Source organism: Epinephelus lanceolatus, chromosome 5, assembly GCF_041903045.1.
Source record: "Epinephelus lanceolatus isolate andai-2023 chromosome 5, ASM4190304v1, whole genome shotgun sequence".
Classification (NCBI taxonomy): Eukaryota; Metazoa; Chordata; class Actinopteri; order Perciformes; family Serranidae; genus Epinephelus; species Epinephelus lanceolatus.
The window spans coordinates 22,875,045-22,895,993 of record NC_135738.1 but is presented as its reverse complement, the minus strand read 5'-3'; the positions used below and the strand labels follow the sequence as shown (position 1 = coordinate 22,895,993).

At 40.2% G+C, this 20,949-nt stretch overlaps 3 protein-coding genes across 4 annotated transcripts in view; 2 read left to right on the top strand and 1 right to left on the bottom strand.

Moving 5' to 3' along the window:
• Window positions 1-9,373: 9,373 nt before the first annotated feature.
• On the top strand, window positions 9,374-19,021 carry pex11a (peroxisomal biogenesis factor 11 alpha). The gene is made up of 3 exons (XM_033634663.2): window positions 9,374-9,701; window positions 9,866-9,981; window positions 13,570-19,021. The coding sequence occupies exons 1-3, from the start codon at window positions 9,646-9,648 to the stop codon at window positions 14,136-14,138; spliced, it is 741 nt and encodes a 246-aa protein (XP_033490554.1). The 5' UTR covers window positions 9,374-9,645; the 3' UTR covers window positions 14,139-19,021.
• The window catches only part of fkbp16 (FKBP prolyl isomerase 16), a 95,640-nt gene continuing 84,563 nt past the window's right edge, over window positions 9,873-20,949 (top strand). Inside the window, exon 1 of one of the 2 annotated variants that reach the window (XM_078167882.1) lies at window positions 9,873-9,981. The gene's annotated coding sequence lies outside the window, so the exon portion shown is untranslated. Of the gene's footprint in view, window positions 9,982-13,574; window positions 13,668-20,949 lie in introns of those variants that run through there. The other variant, XM_033634662.2, reaches the window with a different exon arrangement.
• Window positions 17,956-20,949, bottom strand: part of LOC117262034 (RNA polymerase II elongation factor ELL) — a 33,176-nt gene continuing 30,182 nt past the window's right edge. The window contains exon 12 of the mRNA XM_033634660.2: window positions 17,956-20,386. Coding sequence (XP_033490551.1) covers window positions 20,276-20,386 — 111 coding nt within the window. The 3' untranslated portion in view covers window positions 17,956-20,275. The remainder of the gene's footprint in view (window positions 20,387-20,949) is intronic.

The window sequence follows — 20,949 nt, the reverse complement described above, 5'->3', positions numbered from 1 at the left end:
ACCAGTGCAACTAGATGTGACAGTGTATCATCTCTATGCAACAAATGTCTGTACTTCAGTTCTGATTTTCAGCTTTTCAGGCTTATGGCTGGCTTTGTGGCTGAATATAATTTGTAGCTTCTTAGAATATGAATGAGGATGGTGATAGTGAGATACTGGCGACTGTTGCATTGTCGTTGTGATAAAATGGCAATATACATAAACAAAATGAGCACCAGATGGACTGTGTTCATAATAAATATACCACTATAATATAAATAGCCAGCGCCAATTAATCAGTCAATGAGAATGTGTGTGTGTAAGAGGGGTCTAAGCACATACACGACCGACCCGCTGACACCAACACACTGTGAGGATGGAAACAGAGGGCTCGGCGCGTATGGAGCACCTGCTGCAGCAAGTGAACATGCCATCTGCAGCCATTTTGACTTCACAAGCGGACTTCACTACAAGCCAATCGGCTGTTGAAATAGGGGACCAGCCTTATGTCCTAAAACTAGCTGCCAGCATTTTGACCAGCTGAGTTGCAGGTGACACCATCAGCCGGCTTGAGTCGAACTCAGAACGGCCGCTGCAACTTTTCTCTGCAAAATTCTAAAATGATTTCATCTTGTCGCGAATATTTGGTCCGAACTGGGCCCAAGGAAATAAGTTTGTCTAGAGGTGTATCATGGAGAAAGCAGTGAAGTTGTTTTCCTACACACATATTAAGACTCTGACACACCAGTTTTGGGCTGTTGGTGGGCGTCTGTGAATGTCTTGGCAGTTGGAAACAGCTGATAAGCTGTTCACTACTGTCTTCAAACATTTTATATTGCTATCTGAAGATGCACTCTCTCCTTAGGGCACGAACTGCAATACCTTCCGGCAAGGCTAGATATGTCATCTCAACACCTGCTCAGAGGTAGATCACAATGTTTTATATACCCTGGAAGCCTGGTGACAATTATAATAGATATTATAAACATATATGAATATTTTAATTATGACAATAATTGATGAGGAGAAAAGTTTTAATATGTTATGCATTTAGCTGAAGGGTGTATGTGTTTACATTTTCTATGACAGCCAGCCTTTTATTATTTGTGTGTATGCATGGTCTGAGGCAGTTCTAAATTTGTTTGCAGAGCATGAACAAACTGAGGTCAGAAAATATTGATATATACGAGATGTTGTCGCGCTCAGATTTGTGAGTACACACTGTATGTGAATGACGCTCATTGTCTTTGCATTTGCTTTTGACAGTGGTGCTGATACTTTTCACCTTCGCAAGGTCTTTATATGCGCTATATATGTATGCATACATGTATGTGTCATTAGGGGCTAGCTGTAACACTGAAAAGGTGTTACAACCCTGTCAGAGGCATTATTACGCCAAGTGTGTTTGGACACTGGAGGCCACCTGACAACAGGCACTTGACCGTGGGCATGGACCTCGCAGACCTCCCGTTCTTGGTTCTTCAACAGACTCTGTGAGCACTACCTGCTGTAAGCTTAGGTAAAGCCTCCATCATGCTCCAGGGGCACTGGCTTGACTATCAGCTGCCTGGCTTTATCACACAGCCCCTAAGCAGTCTGCAGCAAGCTCCACTGACCCAGGCTATGCTCCACTCCTCTGTCAGAGAACCAAAGGGAGGGCGGAAGGGCGGCAGGGTCTACGCCTGTGGCAGAGGGCCTCTTTTCTCGGCTTTATCCACATGTTACCCCTGGATATAGAGCTGTGAACTTCCTTATTATTCCTGGGGAATAATTCCTTATTTTTCCTGCTCTGCGCACGTTTGTTTGCTATGATTGGATGAACAACGTTTCACACTTGAGCCAATTACAGCACAGTAGGGCGAGACTTGCCAAGAAAAGCAGTGGGATCCATAATAAGACCTGTCAGCCATTGTTAAGCTAGCTGTAAAAGCATGGTGGTTGTTTGAAATCATTATCAATAACATACCTTACATTTTACCTCAAAGTCAACTCTCTTATCTGATGCAAGTTACATGATCTTACTTTGACAGTATCATCGCTCATCAAAATATAGGTCCTAAAAATTACTTTCACACCTGAAAATCAGTGTTCTAGCTGTAAAAAATCTGCACACTTCTCTACTCAGCTATGAAATTTCACATGCAGGGTTCAGAAGGAAGTGGTCATACAAGAAATGTATGGCATGACCCTTAGATCATTGCCTCTAGGTGAAAGTGGTGCTGTCACAACTGTTCCTTTGTTACCACCATCCTCAGTCTCCCCTACTCTATTTGTGTTCAGCGTCTAAATACACACACACACATAGACACACACACACACGAAACACATTGTAAATGAAATGTATTTTGTGTTTGGATGAACTGGATGACAATATTAAGTACAAATGCTGTTGTTGTACTCAAGCAAGAAACAAATCTGCTGGCAGCGTGCGATACAACATTTCTCATAACATTCCCAGAAAAACATCCAGCCCCTCTCTACTGAACAGTCCCCAGAGGACAGGCAAAGAAACCTTTTAAATAAACTTACAGCAGAAATGTTATTTAAAAACAGAGATAGACATAAATATCACTTTCAAATGAAGAGTTGTTCACAAGGATATTACTCAATCAACAGACAATAGGAAGGATTTCGGCAGGAGCACTATGTGTCTCAAACATGAGATGTCATCAAGTATGAAATCTGGAGCTGCTCCATAGACAGTGAATGAGAGCCTGATTTTATTGGCTCACAGACTGTATTAATAATAAAAATGAGTTATATTCTGTTGTAGTGTTCTCAGTTATGAAGCATATACTCAGAATATTCCCCTGGCTGCTCTCAGTGTCGTCTCATCTTTCCCAATTCATTGACTATGGAGCAGCTCCAGTCTTTATACTTGATCACATTACAATTTTAAGTTTTAGCATCGTAGTTTTAAGATGTGCTGAGAGTTCCTTAAAGCTGCTACAAGGAACTTTTAACTGGATATGCAAAAGTCTCTCATTTCTGCTGATGTCTGTGCGTGACCTACAACAGCAAATGAGACCATCGGTGTGAAGATAAGCTATTTCTATATAGTGTATATCCATACCTTTAGGAAACTGTCTCCAGGTCCGCCCCAGGTCGCTTCCAGGATGAAACGATTTACAGCATTCAGACGGCACACGTCATCTTACCTAGCTGCTTACATTTAGTGACTCTTATAAATAGTCGCTATACCTCCTCCTCGACCCGACGTCCGCGGGGAGTTAAAATAGCAGCAATCATCGGGTAAAAGTTCTGTGAAAGCACTGGACTCACCAACAGTCAGCCACGTCTCAGTCACACAGAGAAAATCCAATCCTCGGGAAGTCAGGAAATCCTTCAGGATAAACGTTTTGTTTGCTAGCGATCTAGCATTTACCAGCCCAATCCTGGCAGGAGCCGGTGGGTCCATGGTGTTAGCTGTCCGGGGAGCCACACACAGAGGCCGCAGGTTGCGCAGATTCACCTATAGGAGAGCAGGGGCCGCGGGGCTGGAACACCTCATCCGGGCCGACAACAGGTACCAGCCAGAGTGCCGAGAAATAAAGCGGCAAGGCACCACTCCATACTCAGTCCAAGAAGCCGTGGAAGTGCTCGCCAAACAGGCCTTCAGCCTTACCAGCTGACCGCTGCGTTTACCCCGGCAGCGGTGGCGCTTACACCGGAGAGGTGGAGCTGGGGCGTGGCAGAGGTGAGCTGGGATCCCCGATAGTAGCGGGGGCAAAGTTTTCCCGTCTTGTTGTTTCATTCATCCCCAAAACAAACAGATGCGCGAGCCAGGTAAGCGTCTTTACGACAATACGCGCTAGAGCTCATGGGAAATGTAGGCTTCATTCCAGCAAAACACTACCACTTTTGTCCACAGGGTCGCCAAAATCAACTCAAAATTAAAGTTCCTTGTAGGGGCTTTAAGTTTACTAAAGTTTTGGACTGTTTTAGACCATAAATAACCAGCACATTCTCACTCCGACCTCGTTATTTGGTTTCCACGTCCACATACAACATGTAAGGTACCCTGGGTGTGTTGGTTGTTGATGTTCTGGGACACCATGTCAAGTTCTGCCTGTAACATGCATTGTTGTCTTTCAAAATACGCTTCTGTTTTCACATGAAATTTACTGTTTACATACAGTCTCTTTCAAAATAAATGCACTATGTCGGTACAACGCGTCAAATTTATGTTTTTTTCCTTCAACAACAAACACACATGGTTGGGTTTAGGCAACAAAAGCATGGGGCTAGGTTTAGGAAAAAAGAACATGGTTTGACTTTAGAATCTTACGGGACACAAACATCGCTCTCTCGAGTGAAAGTCGTGGTTTGTTGGACACATCCACCGCCCCTCCTACCCCACTCAGACTTTCACCGCCTTAACTTTCCACCTTGTCCTGCCGCTTTTCTCCCTGAAGCTGCCAGGCATCGTTAAACTATAAGAGCACGGTCTCGCTCCTATAAGTCGTCAAAATCTGGAACTTGGGCAGTGACTTTTGGTGTCAGAAACCAACGAAAAAAGACGTCCTTTAATGTCAGCATGATAACGGCACCCAGCGGCGTCGGGGAAAACACGGCAGGACAAGGACGAAAGATAAGGTGGCGAAAGTCTGAGTGGGGCGCACAGGAAGAGAGGTGGATTAGTCCAACAAACACCAACTTTCACCTGAAAGAGAGGTGTTCGCCCTGTTCATTTTTCCAGAACCTATCCACATGTTTTTGTCGCCTAAACCCAACCATGTGTGTTTGTTGTTGAAGGCAAAACTAAGTTAATTCATGGTGTTGTACCGGCACAGTGCGTTTATTTTGAAAGAGACTGTATGTAAACGGTAAATTTCCTGTGAAAATGTGTTTTGAAAGAAGAGAACTTGACACAGTGTCCCAGAACAACAACCAACACACCCAGGGTACCTTGCACGTCATATGTGGACGTGGAAAGTCCATGACCAAAACATCAATATGTGACGAGGTCGAAGTGAGAATGTGTTGACTATAACGGCAACCGGCCACATATCATGCCACAAGGACGCCTTTTTTGTTGGTTGCTGATGCTGCAAATCACTGCCCAAGTGCTGGATTTCGACTTCGGAGTGAGACTGGGCTCGAATAGCATGTATGAGTTTTGAAAACAGGTGTCGTTCTCCTTTAAGACTCACTTTTCAGAGTTAGTTGCTGCTACTTTTTTAGCATCTGTTTGTTAAAGCTAAAGTCCTGTAAAGCCTTTGTGTGCAAAAATGATTGCACAATTATTTTGGTAAGCTGGTCCAATTCCAATCACGAGGATAGTCCAATTACAGTGTTGTCATATCACTTTGCTGCAATCATCTGTATTGACTTCATTAACAATGAGACAGTCGAGCTGAGATGGAACTTTTGAGCAGTAAGTTTTAACCATTAAATTTCAATAAACACGAGTTATTGATCAGATTTCAATTACCCACTAAATGTCTGCGGTCTATGGCATTTAATTTCTCTGTTGAGCGTGGAGTGGTTGTGCCACAGCTAATATGACAGCTTTTATCAAGTGATTTGTTTAGTCTTCAGGAAATGGAGCTATTTCTACAGTTGATTGTTATTATTAAATGTTGTTTCCTCTCATATTACTGGGAGATTAAGTATTTATTATCTGATTTTCTCTTTCACTGAGTATTACATCCAGGAAGATGTATTTTGAGGACAGCGATATTTGTTATGACAGCTCACTTTTTAAACCTCTTGCTCATTTGTTTTTCATCATATCTCAATTTCTAATATCTGCATGGCCTCTTGAGAACCTGTTGCAAAATTACCTTTCCACTTCAGTGCAAGCACTGGAAGCTCATATAAAACCTCTGAAAGTCATCTCGTCTTCTATTAAACTTTTCAACTTTGGAAAACACTTTCACCAACTAAAATACTGTACGCATTACTTTCAATATTTAAATGTAATAGAAACAGCAGCCTTGAAATGTAAAATGTCCAAAGCCATACTCTTAAGTTTGCTTCAAATAAATTATACATTTGACGTTAATAATGAAAATTATTATTGAAGATATACTATATATGAGGAACTGTTCATCAAAAGGAGCCAGGCATATGAAATTATTTCAAGGTCACTTGTTCCCAGCCCAGTCCACCTCTACAATGGCTTTATATTTATGGAAATGAGTAAAGCTGTTATTGCAATACAGAGTGACCTTATCTACAAAGAGCCCCCTGGGATTTGGGAACGCGACATTAAGCCTGACAACCATAATAATGGGATAAATATGTGGATATCTGGATAGATTGTACTGACCCACTGCCTGTGGACAAACAGTGGAGACGATATTTTAGCAATCCACAATATTCTGTTTAAGTATTGCATCAAATTATGTCCGCCTCACCAAGTCTCACAATGAGATTGACAGAACTTCTCACACATCTCCCATTTTGTGCTAAAATGACAAAGGCTCAAGTGACGTGGTAGAATGGAGACAAAACAATGACAGCACACATTTTTAAGATAACATCATCCTTACAGTAATCAGATAATATTGTAGTTGTGACTCAGTGTGTATATTGGACTAATCAATCAGTAATTTTGAAATAATAACTCATTATTCAAGCTTTACATAATTTGTGATGGCAACATTTACCAGACTGGCTGTTGTTGTTGCCATTTACACCAAATTAAGAAATGACCATTTCACCTACGTGCACATTGTCAGGAGCAGCCTCTGCATTTCTGGAGAATGAGCTCATTTGCCATTTCAGTGGCACAGTCAAGGAATATGTATTTTTAAATTGCTTTAAAAACAAACAGGATGACATTTACAGTTCTTGGTATTTTCTCTAGCTCTAGAATCTTTTCTCACTAAACCTTAAATTCACTGTAGATCTGAGGAGAATCACATTTCCCCCATGATGCTGTAGATTGTGGAGGAAGGAAGGTTGTTGCACAATGAGTAGCTTCCTGTTTATTTGCATACATTTACTGTATGTAAATGTAACTGAGACAGACTGGAGCAACACAAGTGCTTACGTACATGATTCTTTTCACTCTTGGTCTCTTTGTGTCCTTGTCTTGAGTCGGAATTGCAGAAAATTAACTTTAGTCAAGTCTTAAAGTCTTAAAAAATGTGTGTTGAACAGTGAAAAGGAGTGCCACTGAGGCCTTGTGCTGTGCTGAACAAAATGTGCAAGTGATTTATCTCTTTAGTTACAGGAAATTACCTTAACTCTGGACATCCTCCAGTGACAGAGCGCCTTTTGAATGTGGTGTCTAATTAGTCAGCTTTACAATGTTGAGTTATCAGCCAACCACATGCCAAACATTGACAGTCAAAATGACGGTGACTAAAATATCTACCTCACAAAAGGAGCGATGAAATCTGCTAAGTGAAGGGATGAAGCCTGCAAAACTGCTCCGCTGTGACAACAGACTGTTTTATTCTTGCAGAAGTCTGCTGGTTACTGTTTCTCCTAAGGGTGGCTGTCAAATCCCACCACGTGGATAACCCTACCCGTCTTTGACAACCCCTTTAAGAACAGAGGGTCCCCAAATGCCCTCTTGTGCTGACATTGCCAAAATATTTCCAAACTCATGGTTCATTTTCAGGATTTTGAGGCTTGATTCTGACTGGATTTTGTTTTACATGAAAAGGAGGTTATCTTACAGTAACAACATGACGATGTCAATTTGTCTAAGATGAATGTTTGAAGAACAAAAATATGCATATAAACATCAGGACAAATTATGACACCTCCTTCTTCTGATTAACATTTAACATCACTCATTTATGGCCTTTACATATTCCCCACCGATCACGTGAACTGACTGTAACAAGAGATTCCATGTTTGATTGACAGGTGATACTTAACCCTTGTTACAATATAAAAAAAAGCAGGGGCACAGGAGACATCACTGAGATGACACGTGAAGTTAAGCATATCTTCAAACCTTTCCACATGCCAGCTGTGAGCCTCCAGCGAGCAGCCTGACTCATTCATTCAAATCATGTGAACTGTCACTAATCTCTTTTCAGATATTAGATTATGCATAAAATATGAAAATTTTATGCTGCTCCCCTGCTACTCATTCCTGTCACATACAGCAATTAATCTGTGCCTTTTGACTAAAAAAAAAAACAGGGGGCGTGTAGCTGGAGCTGAATTGGCAGTGGTAAAGTGGGATGAATTAACATAAACTGAATGACTGTGTTGCAGTTATATGGACGGAAATTACAGATAATCTCAAAAGTTCAAGATGTCTGCATCTGTAGAAAGCGGTCTTTGAATCTTTGTCAATCAATTTAAGACAAATGATTTTTTTTTTAGTGGGCTAATAGCAGTAGTTAATTGCAATCATCATCATAGGCTCTGTAATAAGAACAATTAAAAACAACATACTAATTATACGTTTCACCTTTCAGTAACAGCAATTTCAGTCAATCTTCGATGTGTTTATTTAAATGTGAAGACATATATACCTGGAGCAAGCTATTAGACCTAGTGCATTCAAGGTCTCCTTTTTTCTATATTTACGCATTTAAGCTGTGAACACTTGATTAAAGCAATGTGGCATGTAGTTTTACTTTGTTTATTGTTAGGTCAGGAGCCAGGTCCAGCCCTCATGATGTTTTCTGCTACCCTTTTTTCATTACTATTTCCTGTACGCCTATAGGCTACCTTAACCATCACAAATGGATAACCACCACCCCCAACTCGGCCCAAAACCCCCTTTTTGGAACATGTTTCCGGCGAAATGATATAAATGCAAATATTAGGGCACTATGATGGCATAAATAGTCATACAAGTATGACATTTTGCAAGGAGTATCCTGAAACAAAGGGGCAAGTAACAAAATAGGACCGTGGGGCTTGCTGCGATTTTATGTCAATTTATCACACACATCCCCCCAAAGAAACAACATAAAAATGACTGTCCGTTTGACAAATTCTCATCAAAAATGATCAAATTGTATAAAAACTGGCACAAAAAACTGAGGTAGCCTACATATTTTTGTCAACACATGCGACACTTAAATAAGGTAAATTCCTCTTCAAACAACCCAAGAGTCACTGTAAAATTGCTGTGATACATTTAAGGGGACTTACTGCGTCTGTGGAAAGTTTACAATGACTGTATTTGTCGCGTAGTCTACATTGTTTGCTAACTGACATCTCGTATATATCTATATATAATAATAGAATAGAATAATAGAATAATATCTTAAAAAAATACTTTGAAAATTAAAAAATATATATTTTACGTGTATTCATTAGAATAATTAAAGTTTCTCTTACTATGGCGTGTTTGTAAAGTTATTTTAACTGCGATAAAATGTAAAGTTACCATAGTAACCAATAGCAACGCGCTGGTCCGTCAACAAATCCTGTTCGGCTTTTGGTCCGTTTGCAAAGCTGTCCGTAGTGAAACAAGTACGCTTCGCTCAGCTTACATGTGTATAGGATAATTAGCTTAGTGTAAACGTGGGAGAAGTTTCGAAATTCAGATTATCTGCTTGAGTTTTAATCGGTAACGTTAGATTGACAGCCATTACTAACGTTGTTTAAACTGAACAGAAGTAACTGACAGTACCAACGGCAGCGACATTCTGACGTTAACGTTTCTCCGGGTCCGCCTTTGACCGAGGGTGCAACTCTGCCCTAGCTTACTAGAACAAGTTGTTCTTGTCCGATTTAATCATGGACGCGGTGGTGAATTTCACAAGCCAGAGTCAAGGAAGGGACCGCATATTCAGGTGAGTCGTTTAAAGTGTTTGAAACCTGGTCGTAAATTCAGGACGTTGTATTTTATTGTTAGAAAAGTTAAGTTAGTAGGTGGGACAATGGCAGCGCGTGCGGCGGAGAGCTCTTGATTGAAAGTCAACTTTCTACTTTCTCTTCGTGTTCTTTCTCTGTCCAGGGCGACCCAGTATGCCTGTGCACTGTCGAGATATTTACTGAGAAACCACACGGAAAGAAAGGACCTTGTGGCGAAACTTAAAAGTCTGGAAACCAACATGAGCGCTGGACGAAAATGTGAGTATATCTGTAACTGTAATGGGAGGGAGGGTCACTCAGCAGTGGCAGCAGTTTGTGTTGAGTTTGATGGTTTCAGGAGGTCCCAAACAAAATGAGGAGTAGGGTTGTAGCACAATATAAAAAACAATATTCATGTTTATACCAATTGATAATTTACCATTGAGGTTTTAGCGTTCAAGCATGTCCTCGTGTACAGTATGTTCACTTCTAAAATTAAGTACCAGCCAGAAACTTCAGACGGCCAATGGCACACTCAGAAATGGGTGTGGCAGGACACAAATCAGACTATAAATCTGTATCTGTTTGTTCAATCATTACAAAACTTGCAGGGTGTGTTGAATAAGTAATGTTGAACCACGTGTGTAAAATTATTTTGAAACCACTCAATAGGGTTGCCACCAGCTTCATACCAGTGCACTGGCCTTTCGCAAAATTTGGCCATGAATCAGTGAGGGTTTGTCCAGATATTACCAAACGTCATTGAACCATGTCCCCAAAATGTTTCTGCAATTGATCAATAGGAAGCGACAGTGTTGCCAAAAAAAAATGCTGCCCGACAGAGATTTGGATGAAAATAAATGAGCATCTGTCCAATCTGCATAAAACCTGTTGGTTATCTTTATGCAGGTGTAATTAACTTTCAGGTCCTGATCCTGCCGAGCCAGCTTTCGACATTTAAAGGTCCGCGCTGGCCTTTAAGAGTTGCACATGTTGTTTGGACTGGTGATGAAACTAAACGAGCTATTTCAGGACATCAGGTTGGGCTCAGGGGAATCTTAAGGGCCATTTCTCACACGTTCAGAAACGATTCATCAAAACTGATGAGCGGCTATAGTCATTACTTTTATTTGGATTGGTCCCTTTTTGATGGATCATTTCCTAATGTGTGAAAAATGCTCCTTAAAATTTCCCTGAGCCCAACGTGATCTAATAACGTCTTCTAATAGCTTGTTTTGTTTCAGCAACAGTCTAAACATCATGTATATTTATGTAAAACTGCAAATTCTCGCATTTGAGAAGATGGATTTTTTAAATACTAACAGTGCATTTAACCACTTGCTCTGTTTTTACAATCTGCCATAATAACTCGCTGTACTATTATTCCCTGTTCTCTGTTTTCTTCTATTTGTAAATATTATTGTAAGCCACAATACTGAGATGCATTCAGTTTACTTGACTTCCTACATATTCACCATCAGTTTGAAAGACTTGAATGCACAAACAAAACAAAAAGCCTTCCTTTTTCATTATTAAATTAGTCTGTCATTGAGTGTATCATAGCACTGGTCTACTGCATCACAGTGAAATGAACATTCCCACTCCATTGCCATTTCAGATTGCAGATTTTCTCTATAAAAACAATGGTATCTGTCAACAAGGTTAGGATGACCTGTAGACTGCCCACAAGACAGGCGCTGAGTCACAGCAAATAACAGCTTAAGTTGTTTGATTTTTCTCCAGCTTCTGCCAAGGACGGTCTTTTGTCAATAATTCAATACCTCTTCTGTTTCACAAAAACTTGTCAAACAGCCACCATTGTTTTGGGAAATGAAGTTTCTTTGATAGAAAAGAACAAGACAAACATGTTCCAAACTGTTGTTTCTAAGTGCCATTGAAGATTTGATGATTATCTGCTATCTCTAAAAACACATACCAATGACCTATTGCATGGCACTTGGTGTCCATGGTTTTAAAAATCAAGAAGTTTGAAGTAAAGTTTAAAGACTTGTGTAATGTAAGATTGTATATCAATAGAAGTCAGCTAAAGTTGTGACATTTTAAATATTTTCATTCGTAAATGTAATGTTACATAATTAGCGGAGTGAAATGCATCTAAAATTAGCTAAATGCAAGACTTTGTTTTATAACCCTTCCAACCGATAACTGCTGTAAGTGGGTTAACCTCAGGAAATTGTGTAGCAGAGGCGGAAAGCCACCCAGGCTCTACATGTCTTGCTGTGTTCAGCTAAATTAGCACATGACAGCCTTAACAGGAGACACACTTCTTTCATTTATGTCATTTTTGCTGTGAAACGACACCTCCGCTCTTTTGCCTTGAAGGTAAATGTTATATTTTACTGAATAGTTTTCATTTTTTAAATAATGTTCGGGAAGGTGGTCTGTATTTCAGGGGAGGTTGCCCACCACTGGTATAAAACACTGTGGTAACACCGACATGCCATCGTCAAATCAGCATCAACAGTATTTTGCTTGCTTTTCTTTCGATGTGGACACAATCCGAAAGTTTTTAAACCACAAGACGTGCCTACATACTGGCTTAAAAACAAATTTGTATATAACCATTTTGCTAAGACACATTGTGAGGTTAACAAGATGCTCAATCTGAACGTTTAATTAAATTTGGCATGTTTCATGTTTGTTGTTTGGCATTTACAGCGACGCCTTTATTCTCTTCATGTTCATGTTCCAAAAAGAGTGCCGTGGTCATGTTTGTTTGTGCTCTGTAGACATGCAGTACAAATTGCACTGAACGTTTAACAAGTTCACTTCCCTTTGGCATCTCTATGCTCTCATTCCATGGGCTCAGATCAGACTAATGGCTGTTTGATGCTGTGTTGACGTCTGTAGCTTTTCCTCCAGTGTGAGTTGAGATAGACATTGTGTGGCTGACTGCACTGTGTACCGACACATGGACCAGCACATACTGTGACTATAACACTGATGACCCTTTGAGTGGCCTTGACAGCTAGTAGGTTTACTTTATAACCTGGACTGAAACTTTTTTGAACTTTGACTCCCTCCGGCTCAATTTTATTGCTTTTCCTTTTAAATATTTCAGGACAAACATTTGTATCAGTGAGGTGCACAACACTGGTACACTTCTTTACACAGAGCCTCTAGTGGTACTTTTTTGCTGGGCTTAATAAGCGGTCCACTTTTCCCATTTTTCATTAAATGCGGATTGTTGAATTCTCAGACTCTCCCCATATTTCACCTCTTCTACAACACTCTGCGGGTTTTGATATGAATTAAAATCTTTCAGCGATTGACGTAACACAAGCTCGACATGGAAATGGAGGACAGGGCAAAGCCCTTGAGCAGGGCCAGGCAAGAGAGACCTTATCCCTTTCAGAGCCGAAGAGAACCAGGCCAGGCTCTGTTCGTGCACCGGTTAATTATCTCTCAGTGCATCAGAGCTGCAGCCACAGGGCTCCCCTGCCGCTATGCCTGGTCTGTCTGGCTTTGGTAATAGTGGATAAAGGAGACATGCAGGTGGCACAATTAAATAGAGCTTGTGAGAGGCGAATTTACCTGTGGTAGTGGCTTGTGAACAATGTCAGTAACATGCTGAAAGGCTTGTAACGCAACAAATGCACGCAAGAGCCTCGGCTAGAATAGGTGCCATCACAGTAAAAGACACTGAGTGATTGGAGACCATGACCTCTTCCCCTCAGAGGGATGAATTGATAAGATGATAGACAGTAGTTCTTTGTAGTTTGGTTTAAATGTAGCTTAATTGTATTATACTCTCCATAGCAGATTGCTACTATGAAATGTTGACCTGACATTTCATATTAAATTGATCACTGCTCTAATATCCTTTTTCTCTTCCTCCTTTGTCAGTGTTCAGGCTGGGAAACACAATAAATTCCATTGAGGCAGCTAAGCGAACCATGCGACTCTCTGACCGAGTGCTGTGCCTGTGCCTCACCGCAGCCAATGTGAGTCGCGCCCTCTACTTTATCTGTGACAATGTACTTTGGGCCAGAAGTGTCGGTCTTATCCGCAATATCGACAAGGAACGCTGGAGCGTAAACTCCTCCCGCTTCTACTTCCTCTCGCTAGTTATGAGTCTGACCAGAGATGTTTACGTGGTTCTGCGGTTGATGGCAGAGAGAGCGAGAGATAAACATTTTAGACAGAAAATGGAGCTGCATCTCAATGAGAGTCCTGAAGTGGCTGAAGCTGTCATCCCTCAGCTGGATGCTGTTCTCTTTCTGCTGTGGGAGAGCCTGAAATCACATCCTGCTGTTGCCTTGGACATGCTGAAAAATATATGCGATCTCTTCATTCCCCTAGACAGGCTGGGTATATACCAGTCGAATGCAGGAGTGGTGGGATTTTGTGGTTTGATTTCCTCCGTGATTGGGATTGTGACCCTCACACAGCCCGTGTTAAAACTCAAACCATGAGGATAAGGGTAGGGGTGATGTACTGTCATCTACCTGGAGCTGTTGTGATGGACTGAGGTCAACCTGGTGCAAAGTGAGATTAGGGAACATATCACGGGCACATCTTTGTTAGAATAGCCTGTATATTTTACACCTCAGGTCAGCAATCACTGAAGCCATGATTGGATTTGATTGTTTTGTAACAGATTGTTGATTGACTGATTGATTGAACTGATTGCATCATATTTTTGAGACACAAAATGACCTCACATTAAATGGGGACCAGTTAAAGTTCAGAACACTGGTTTTAAAGGGAGAAAATCAAGTTTACATAGAAGCCTTGTTAATTTTTTTGTAACTTAAAAGAGGCACATCTAAACCTGTGTGCATTTCTGTCTTCTCCAACACTACATATAACACCAGCAGACAGCTTTGTGACTACTGTACTTGAAAAATAAGGGCTCCTTTGTTGTTTGCACTTGCTTTTGCACCTATCTCTTAAAAACAGTAAGATCTTAATCTGAGTGGCGTCGCTACTTTAAAGGAATGCTTAACACACAAAATGACCTTTTGTAAATCAGTCAGTCATGTTGTGTTACCCTGAGTTAGTGAAGAAAACTTCTTGAATGCCTCCACGGAAAACGGCAAACATATGAATTTGTGATTGATTGGGGACCACGTTTAACAACAGCAAAACTACAACAAAACATGCATCATAATCCAAGTCTCCCTTATCCTGTCGTATGCTAAGGCCTTTGCACACTGAGTTGTTTTCTTTTTAACCCGTCATCCAAAAAAAATTGTTACACACAGAAACCTTGCATTTTATTGCTATGTTTGGTGTGAAAATTCACAATACGTGACAAGGTGAAAAGACACTCCTTTCCTCTCTCTCTCTCCACTGGAGTTACCTGTCTGGCTGTCATCACTCCCCTCCTGTCTCGCATTTGGTGCCGCAGCTGCATGAAGGGGCGAAGCTGTGCTCCCTGTCTGTCTCCGCATTCTTTGTGCGATCCACATCCTCCTTTTCATCATCATCATCATCATCATCATCCACCTGAACATTACTATCTGGCCTGTTGAAAGTAGCTGTCTGTAGTTATGACATGCTGCTGGGCACCCCGTTTATCTGTCTTGTCGCAGCTGTGTCCCACCGCCACATCTGATTCTTGGTCAGACGTCTCTAAAGGCTTCTGACGGATGTGGAAAAACACTCAAAATCAAATCTGTTCAGAAAATTTTAATGACAGATGAAAGTTTTGGACTCGATGTGCAAACACAATTGACACACTGTGAGCTTGTATTTATTTTTAGAAGTTCGACAATTTCGGGTGAGAAAATCTGACTCAGTGTGCAAAGGCCTTTACTGAAATTGAAACTTATCTATGCTCTTTTCAAAGCCAGATGTTTTAGCGAAAATGCATGTGTTTGGAAAGTGCTGATCGACAGCTGGATAAATGAGACTTGCATTTCACTGCACGAGTTGTGTGACAGTTTGTAAATGAATACTTTGATATAATTTTGCTGTTGTTAAATGTGGTCCCCAATTAATCATAAATCAATATGTTCACTGTTTTCCATGGAGACATGCAAGAGAAACAAAGCTTTCTTTAAGAACTCAGTGTAATGGGGCGTTGGTAGCTTAGTGGATAGTGCTGGCGCCCCATGTATAGAGGTGATGCCTCGCTGCAGTGGTCGCGAGTTCGACTCCGGCTTGTAACCCTTTGCTGCATGTCGTCCCCCCACTCTCTCTGTCTCCCCATTTCACAATGTCCTGTATATTAAAGGCCCAAAAAAAATAATCTTAAAAAAAGAACTGAGTGTAACACGTTATGACTCAGTGATATATACAAATGATCATTTTGTGGGTGAGGTATTCCTCAGGTATTTCCCTGTCTGTCTCTGCACTCAGTTTTGTAACAAGATGCTGCTAAAAATTTTACCTCTTTGATTCAAGTGATGAATAAGCTGCTTCTCAGCCCAAAGTGCTTTCAGAGGGGAAAAAGCAGCTGAGAGATTTTCGGGTAGTTTTTGACTTGTCATTGGAGAAAATGTTACTAATAACATGATGGCTCTGCTCTTTTCAAGCGCCCCATTGAGAGTGATGGTGAGGGAACATTCACTATACAAGAACCCTTTAATTCTGTGCTTTCCCTGCTGTGACAAGTTAAAATGTCTTCCTTGAAAAAGCCCTTTCATTGTACCTGCTATTTATGTTTCATTCTGCTATTCTGGGCTTTGACTGTCAGATTATATGGTGTGTTCATTTAAAGAAATGATTTAGAACAAAAAAAAATATGCGTATTGTGATAAAAGACACCCACGATAATGTGATTACAATTAAATTATTAATATATTGTCTAGAAATTGTATGCTTGTATATGTATGCTTTTTATCTTTGTGACAGACAAAACAAGTGTGCTTGGATAAGTTAAAAAAAACTCCAAATTCATCTATGCAATAATGTGAAATATTAAGTGTAAAGCTGCGAGTGCACATGCTTTTATTATCACATCATTTAGTTCTGATGACGTACTGTTTTCACTGTCACAGTTGATCAAAAAGATAATAAAAACATGAAATAAACATAAAATTGTTTTTAAAAACTGCATGTTTTGTATTTTAATGTTAGTCATAAATTGAGTGGTGCTGAATGGAAAACAGCTGTGGTTCAGTTCAGAAATAGAGTAACACTGCCCTCTTGGGGGAAACACAATGCTTTGCTGAATTGAAAAGAGCTTTATTTTTCATTTATACTGAGACAACAATACATTTTTTTTTCTGAAAGCTTTTCTCAAGAGGATGACATTGTGATAAAGCATCCACCATCAAAAATTGCAAAAATATACTCCATTTCCCTTTCACCATACTTTGAGTTTTGCTGTGAAAAGAACGAACAAACAATGCAAAGATGAATCCCAGAAAAGGACAAACACATAGAAAGCAATAAATAAAGAAATTTGTTCTCCTACGTAGATCAATCGCAGTGATTCATAACAGGCAAAATGTTTGATTTCACATTTCCACTGTGGCATCGTTTTTTCCAGTACCAACAAATAACAGGCAGCAGTATTAAATTTGTAGAAACAGTTTGCTGGGCGGCACATACAGATGAAAACAAAATCCAGGCCATTCTTTCAAATATACATGAATGCAAACAGTCAACATTAGATGCAGTTTGATTGGTGTCCTGGAAAACTGTATTTTTAAAATGCCGAATTCTCACGTCTGGAAAAATGTCAGTGCCGATACACTTGATACATTTAACAAGGCATCTGATATCAACTTAATCCAAAAGATTCTGAACAAAGCACTTTGAGCAGTGGCAACAGTGTGAAACTACAGATGTGAAAATACTGCTGGCCCAAGTTTTTTTTTTAATTTTTTCTCCATAATACCAATGATCGCTACACGCAGAGTGACTCTGCTCTTTAAATGAGAAAGGCACCATCAGTAGTTCGCTCCTGCAACAGTAAAACAAAAATCACAGTTAGCACTTGAGAGGCCCTGTTCACCAAGGGTCTGGTTTCCCAAAAACAACACATTGACATGTATGGTACAATTATCTTCATTCATACTGATTAGACTGATATTTTGACCGTGATGCAGTTTGTTTGATTACATACCTCTTGTACAGTTGATCAATACTACATTAGTGGTAAACGGGAAGCCCTTAACTTGAATTAGTTCTGTAAACGATTACTTTTAAGGTCTAAATGGTGTCTAAATGTGGATGTTTCCATCCCGCCATCGTTAAAACACTGTTTCAGTACCTTTCTGTTTTGAATGAGATATTCTGTAAAACACAAATAAATTATGTTATACGTCTGAGTGGGCATTGTGCTCTTGTCTTTTAATATAATTGAACCATGCCTCATTGATTTCCAGATCCAGTACCAGAGCAAAACAGTTGTTTTCAATCATTTTGAGTGATCAGACATTTTCTCACATTGGGTGGAGCTACGTGGCACATTAGCTTAGCCCATTAAAATACATACTGACAGAAGAATCATTAGAGTATAAGATCTGAAACCCAAAACATTTCTGTAGGTGTACCAGAGCTTTAAGAGTCCAACATTTTTACCTTTAATGATATTTACTGCTCAAAATCTGGGCTTACAATTCTCATTTTCCCAATAGTCAGTGCTAATAAATATTCCTTTCTTGGAAACGTTCATATGTGCCAAGACAGAGCAACTGTTGCTAGTCTCAAATCCTTCAAACATACCAGAAGTTACCTACCAAATGTTAGAAAAACATATGTTAAACTTAAGTATAAGAGCTGATAAATATGTGATGATAAGCCCACTGAGCATTTTCATTGAGAAACCAAGAGAAGCAAAGCGCATTATTGTGTATAGATTTCTGCAATTATTCTTTCTTCTGATAGGGGTGCTTGATAGGATTAGACAGTGAATCAAATTCCTTTACAGTTCATGATTATCCAACGTATTATGAGACAACAAATGAAGCTAAAACTGAAAATGATTAAGACAAATATGGGAAAAAAACAAGAACAACACAGATACGATGATCCAGTAACAACTATCCAGTAACTGCTCCTTCAAACTAAAAGACATCTACAGAAAAGGTCTGAGAATTCTCTGAACCGTGCAGGTTAAACCAAGATCATTTCAGAACAGGGATGGCGTAATCGTGGAAATGTCTGACGTACACGTTAAGGCAAATATTAGCTTCATTCTCCCATTTTAAGCCATCGTTAAGACAGTTGTGAGACAGTTGTGAGTACAGCTAAGCTGATGCAAACATCCAGAGAACATTGAAATCGGATCACTATTTCCTGCTTCAGGCTACAGCTAATCATAAGGTGAAATAAAATGACAGTTTGTGGTTATTCAGATGTTTCCAGAAAGTCTAAAATAAGTCCCCGTTAGCACCCTCCAGAGGTCTGCCTGCTCCTCACATATAACTGAAGCAAAGTGGTATGAAGTGAGTGACTGACCCAGAGCGCCATCCTTCACACGTGGGACTAAAAATTCCACAGTCCAGTTTGTTAAAGGCATCTCTATCGCAATCTATCTCAAGACTTCAACCAAAGCAAAATCATAGTGAATCAAAAATGTGTAGACGAGCTTGATTAACAACCCTGTAAGCTTTTAAAACTGCATGTAAAAGGAAAAGTTTCATGGAGCGACTTGTCGTCATTCATCTACAGCGTAAATAAAGCGTGATTACTGTGAATCAGTAAACAAACCTGTAACCAGAGGACTTGAGAGAGCTGATAATGAAAAGGCAGTTGGTGGTAGGCTACATGTGGGTGAAGTTGACACTAAATGTGCACCAGCACTATCTTGAAACCAGCATCCGGGTACTGGGAGGAGTGGTTTTGTGGCATTCCAACACTATTTAGAAATGACACAGGACGTTGGCAGAAAGCTACATGGTAAAATTCTTTATAATGAAAGCCAAAATAACCTTGTGTATAATGTTTTAAACTTCATTTTGGGATCATTTTAGTGATACACTGAGATGCACCTCTGTAGGGTCTTCGTTCTGCAGAAATATAGGCTTTGTAGGGATGATAAAATTTTGTATGCATGTGGTCTGAAGACCATGATAACAAATTATTGGTGTGACTTTATTATCGTCATTACTGCAACTAATGATTAATTGTTGTGACTGAATACGTTTATGTTCTATCAGTAAAGAGCAAATAAACAGATTCCTCTGTATGTTAAATATAAAGACTTAAGTAGCATTTGTTTCCCGTTAAGATTGATTGTACCATCAATTTAATACTTTTTTTAAATAAATCAATGTTTTTTTAAGTTCTGATAAGATAAAGGATAGAATAAAAATGCAATACAGCAGAAAGGATCACATCTGCTTTGCATTTCAGAGAAATGGATTTGGCTTTCACTATGTCATCGGACGATTTTACAGCAGAACAGAATCCAGCCATTACAGCGATAATCATAGTCGAAACCCATAACTTTAAAGGGCAACATTTGATCACAAGTCGGTGGTCTCAGCCCACTTTTGAAAAAAATAACCTCGCTCCTCAATTCCATTAACACTCGGAGGAGTAAAGTGATTAGTGTCTCAGCGACTCCAGGACTCAGCTGGGCAGTCTTTGGGTCCATCAGGAGTCTTTTGGTCCAGTTTTGTTACACCCTGCTGAGGGCAGAGGCAGGTTACTATGAGAGTCCCTGCGCTTGGTCGTAATGTGTGATCAGGCCTTTGATATGCGACAGTTTGAGATGGAGGTACTCGCATCGCTTCTTCTCTTCCCGATATCCAGGAAACTTCTGAAAAGACAAGAAGGAGCATGGGTGAGCTTTCAGTAACAGTAACAACCAACATGATGGGCGTCATGCAAGAACAATTTTCTATTCCTTCCCTAATGTGACAAAAAACAAACAAATTTGGCTAGTAATATGAGGCAGTGACACCCCTGAAATTTTCCATAGGGGTGGCCAGAAAGGGCAACTGAAAATCTTGGGGTGGCACACCAAAAGCAAATGTCAGGGTGGCTGTGGCGTCCTCTAGCCACCACTTGATGGCGCCACTGCATCTCAGAAATGAAAAGGAGTGGGTTTACATGAGGTCAGATGTCATATGTCTTTCTAAAGCAAAACAGTCCATGACTAACATGGGAGGTGGTCCAGACAGCATGACACGATAGAGGACAATTTGATCTCAGGTGATGTTAAACTGTCAGGTGCTTTGATGGAAAATGTTCCCCTAGACGGCAATCTGTACAAACTAAACTTAACTGGGGCAGAATTTTCCGAGCAACTGCTGAGCTGTGTGAATGGTTGATCCAAAATACTCCAATGCCAAAAAAAAAATGTGAAAGGAAAAAGATGTC